Source organism: Halyomorpha halys, unplaced genomic scaffold (genome assembly GCF_000696795.3).
Source record: "Halyomorpha halys isolate HHAL.00 unplaced genomic scaffold, Hhal_1.1 Scaffold95.1, whole genome shotgun sequence".
NCBI lineage: Eukaryota > Metazoa > Arthropoda > Insecta > Hemiptera > Pentatomidae > Halyomorpha > Halyomorpha halys.
Window position 1 is genome coordinate 1,322,864 of NW_027108063.1, and position 3,202 is coordinate 1,326,065.

General features: G+C 30.3%; 1 protein-coding gene across 1 annotated transcript in view; it reads right to left on the bottom strand.

Annotated features, from left to right (window-relative positions):
* Positions 1–3,202, bottom strand: part of Rrp5 (Ribosomal RNA Processing 5) — a gene marked incomplete in the record, with an annotated part of 28,372 nt that overhangs the window by 7,648 nt on the left and 17,522 nt on the right. The window contains 4 exon segments of the mRNA XM_067046437.1: positions 703–973; positions 1,049–1,174; positions 2,630–2,773; positions 3,012–3,175. Coding sequence (XP_066902538.1) covers positions 703–973; positions 1,049–1,174; positions 2,630–2,773; positions 3,012–3,175 — 705 coding nt within the window.

Consider the following 3,202-nt stretch of genomic DNA (forward strand, 5'->3'; position numbering starts at 1 on the left):
TTCCAATCTTCAAATCCCGTATCTTTGACTACCTACTGTCCACCCAATTCCGGAAGAATAACAATTGAAAGTTTCAAAAAAGCTTTATATATTTTCTGAATTTTATGTCTTAGATTTTAGTTTATAATTGTAAATTTGTACAGTAGCAGAAATTATCTCTTTTCATTTATTAATTTTAAGTTTAATTGCATTTGTTTTATCATTATTTTATATATTCTGTTAATTATTGTTGTTTATTTGTATCTTTTTAAATTATTTTATTTTATGACATCTTGTAATTTTATCTCTATTTTGTAATTTACTCTAAGGCTCTAAAGCTTAATTTTGATGCCTGTAAATTATTCTAAAGGGATCGATCCCAGAATAAATAAAGATTATTATTATTATTATTATATTTACAAAATTGTTTTTACCAACATTATTAATCTTATAAGTTTTATTGTTATTTGCATATTACACTCTGTTATAATGAACTGCTGATTTTCTGATCCCACAGAATTCTTTGTACCAAGGGCTTACTATATTATGAAAATGACAAATAATTGATATATTTATCACATTATTTATCATATAAGAATATCACCCAAAAAAGGTGTTCATTCTATCTTAAGTTTATTTCTTAGATCATAAAAATATTGAAAATATAATTCATATTGATTTTTAATAGTAACAAATCAAAAAATATATACATATTAAACTTACACATTTTGGAAGCATCTTCAGAACTAATTAAATATATTACACTTCGCACAACATCATGATATAGAACCACAGCCTTCACTTTTTTGTCTTTTTCCAATGACAATTTATTTAATGAGCGACTTCTAATTATACCAGGAATATTGAATTCAGTGTCAACTTTAACATAATTTTTAGCCACTTCACGAACAGTACATTCCAGTTCTGTTCCCACTTTAACGCATTGGAAAGGTTCAACTGTTCTGAGGAAGTTTTCCACACTGGATATGGACCACTAATAGAAAAAGGTTGTTAATTTTGTACTTCTTTAAATTAATATACATAAGTAAAATTAATATTTAGCTCTTACTTCAATCTTCTCCTTATCAGATAAATTACATGTCACCTTCATTTCAACAGCAGCAGGGTTCAAGGAAGTTATTTTAACTAAAAGTTCCTGGTCCAAATCATATTCATATGAGTCTTGAGGTAAATCCTGAAAAAAAAATAAATTGGATAAAATGAAGATTTAGGATTCATGAATCTGAAGAATTATTTAAGAGTGGAGAAAGTAAACAAGAGGAAATTCTTCAGATTATAATCATTTGGACTTTGACATGAAGTAATACCAGAATCTTAGAATTAGCACAAATTTTATTGAAGCATCTCCTAACCCTCATGTGCGAACAAAATGTCATTCTGCAAAAATTCTCTTTCAGTGTCTACACCGCTTTTCAGAAAAAGCTAATATCCACATCATTATGATTTTAGAAAGGATAATTCACGCCGTTTTTTCAATTTCAGGCACTTTCGAAATATTGCTCGATTTAAATATCTTAAAGTCTCCTCTTCCCGTTTTAGGCTAATATTTCAAAAGTGATATAGGGCCGGCCATTGCTCCCCGGGGTCTTTGCGGGGTGGGTCTGGCGGGAAAGGATTGCCTTTTTTTTGTGTTATGATCTCTTGTGAAATTGTGACATGTCGTACATCGACCAACCTACTCGTTATAATTGTCTGTTTGAAAAGTTCTTTCTTAATTGAATTTATGATCATAAATTCTGCTATAAGAATAATAAGTTCAGAAAAATCTTTCTGTTGATTTTCAAGGAAGCTTATGACAGCATTCATAGAGAAGAGCTCAACAAGACACCAAGAGAACTCAAAAATAATTATTGGAGGATATACCTTCAAAGTCACTGAGTTTATCTATCTTAGATCTCTTAAAACACAAGACAATGTTGTGGATTGCGAAATTCAACAAAGGGTGTTATGTTTCATCTGATGTTATCAGATTGATGGTATCGATCTGTATTTTAAGATTTCTGTCTAAGCAAATAAAAATTTATTAATACAAAACAATTATTCTTCAGGGCTCAGAAATATGAATCATCTCAAAAACCAATGAACAGAACTAGATGGTCTATGGGAGGAAGAATTACATAAAATCTAGTTAGGTAAACCAGGAACTTAAATATTTATTTAAGGGACTAGAGGTGGTCCAGTCTATCACAACCTCCTTTGGCTGAGAAAGATCTAAAGAAAATATTTATAGAGGTAGTTCACAGGTCAAGATGAAGAGGAATAATTTGACTTAAGTTTGGATAATGATGCTATGGCCATGTTAAGAGTGCGGAATTGGATGGTAGAAGCACAAGATCTTAACGATTGGAGGGAGCTGGTGAAGGAGACCAGGACGCAGCATCAAGTTGGAAAGCCTAAAGAATAGAAGGTAGGATTGGTGCAGATCAAAAACAATACCTATTTTATTCAAATGCTAAGCTAATCATTTTCTCTAAGGAAATGGCTATTGTTATAATTTCATCATCAAAAGACAATTCAAACCTAAGTCAAAGGGTAAGCTAATTTTAGCATTATCTTTTAGTCTTTTATTGGTATAAATCCTGTATTAAATTAGCAAAATAATTATGAAAATCAACTTTATTGATCATACCTCTTTTTCAACAGGAACTTTCCCATTAAAACCTGGCACAGGAACAGAAACCAAGATTCTCTCAGAAGAAACCTCAGATACTGATGCAGGAATTATCATGTTTTCTTTCAGCTTGTCAAAGCCACCAGATATATATGCATGTTTCTGCAAAATAATAAACAAAACCCATTGTAGAAGATTATCACTACAAGAAGTAACATAGGGCAATAACAGAAAAGAAGAGGATTTTATTTGAAGGTAGTTAGTCATTTAACAACAAAATTTTTAAGTTAAAACAATTTTTTATGGAATATCATGGTCTATAGAAGTATAGGTGCAAGCTCCTCTAAGGTATATTTGTTTAAATGAATAAATCATTCCAACGATTATGTATTCATCTTACCTCAAAAAAAGTTGCTACAGATTTTCTAAGAGAAAATGTATATTTATTGTCAGTGACACTGAACAATATAGCATCCTTTATCACAGAATAGTGAGGATATTTTTTCATTACTGTTTCACATAGCTCTTTGTGGTCAGACATGTGTAGAAGGGGAATGAAGCCATCTGAAAAAATAAATTACTTTTTAAAAT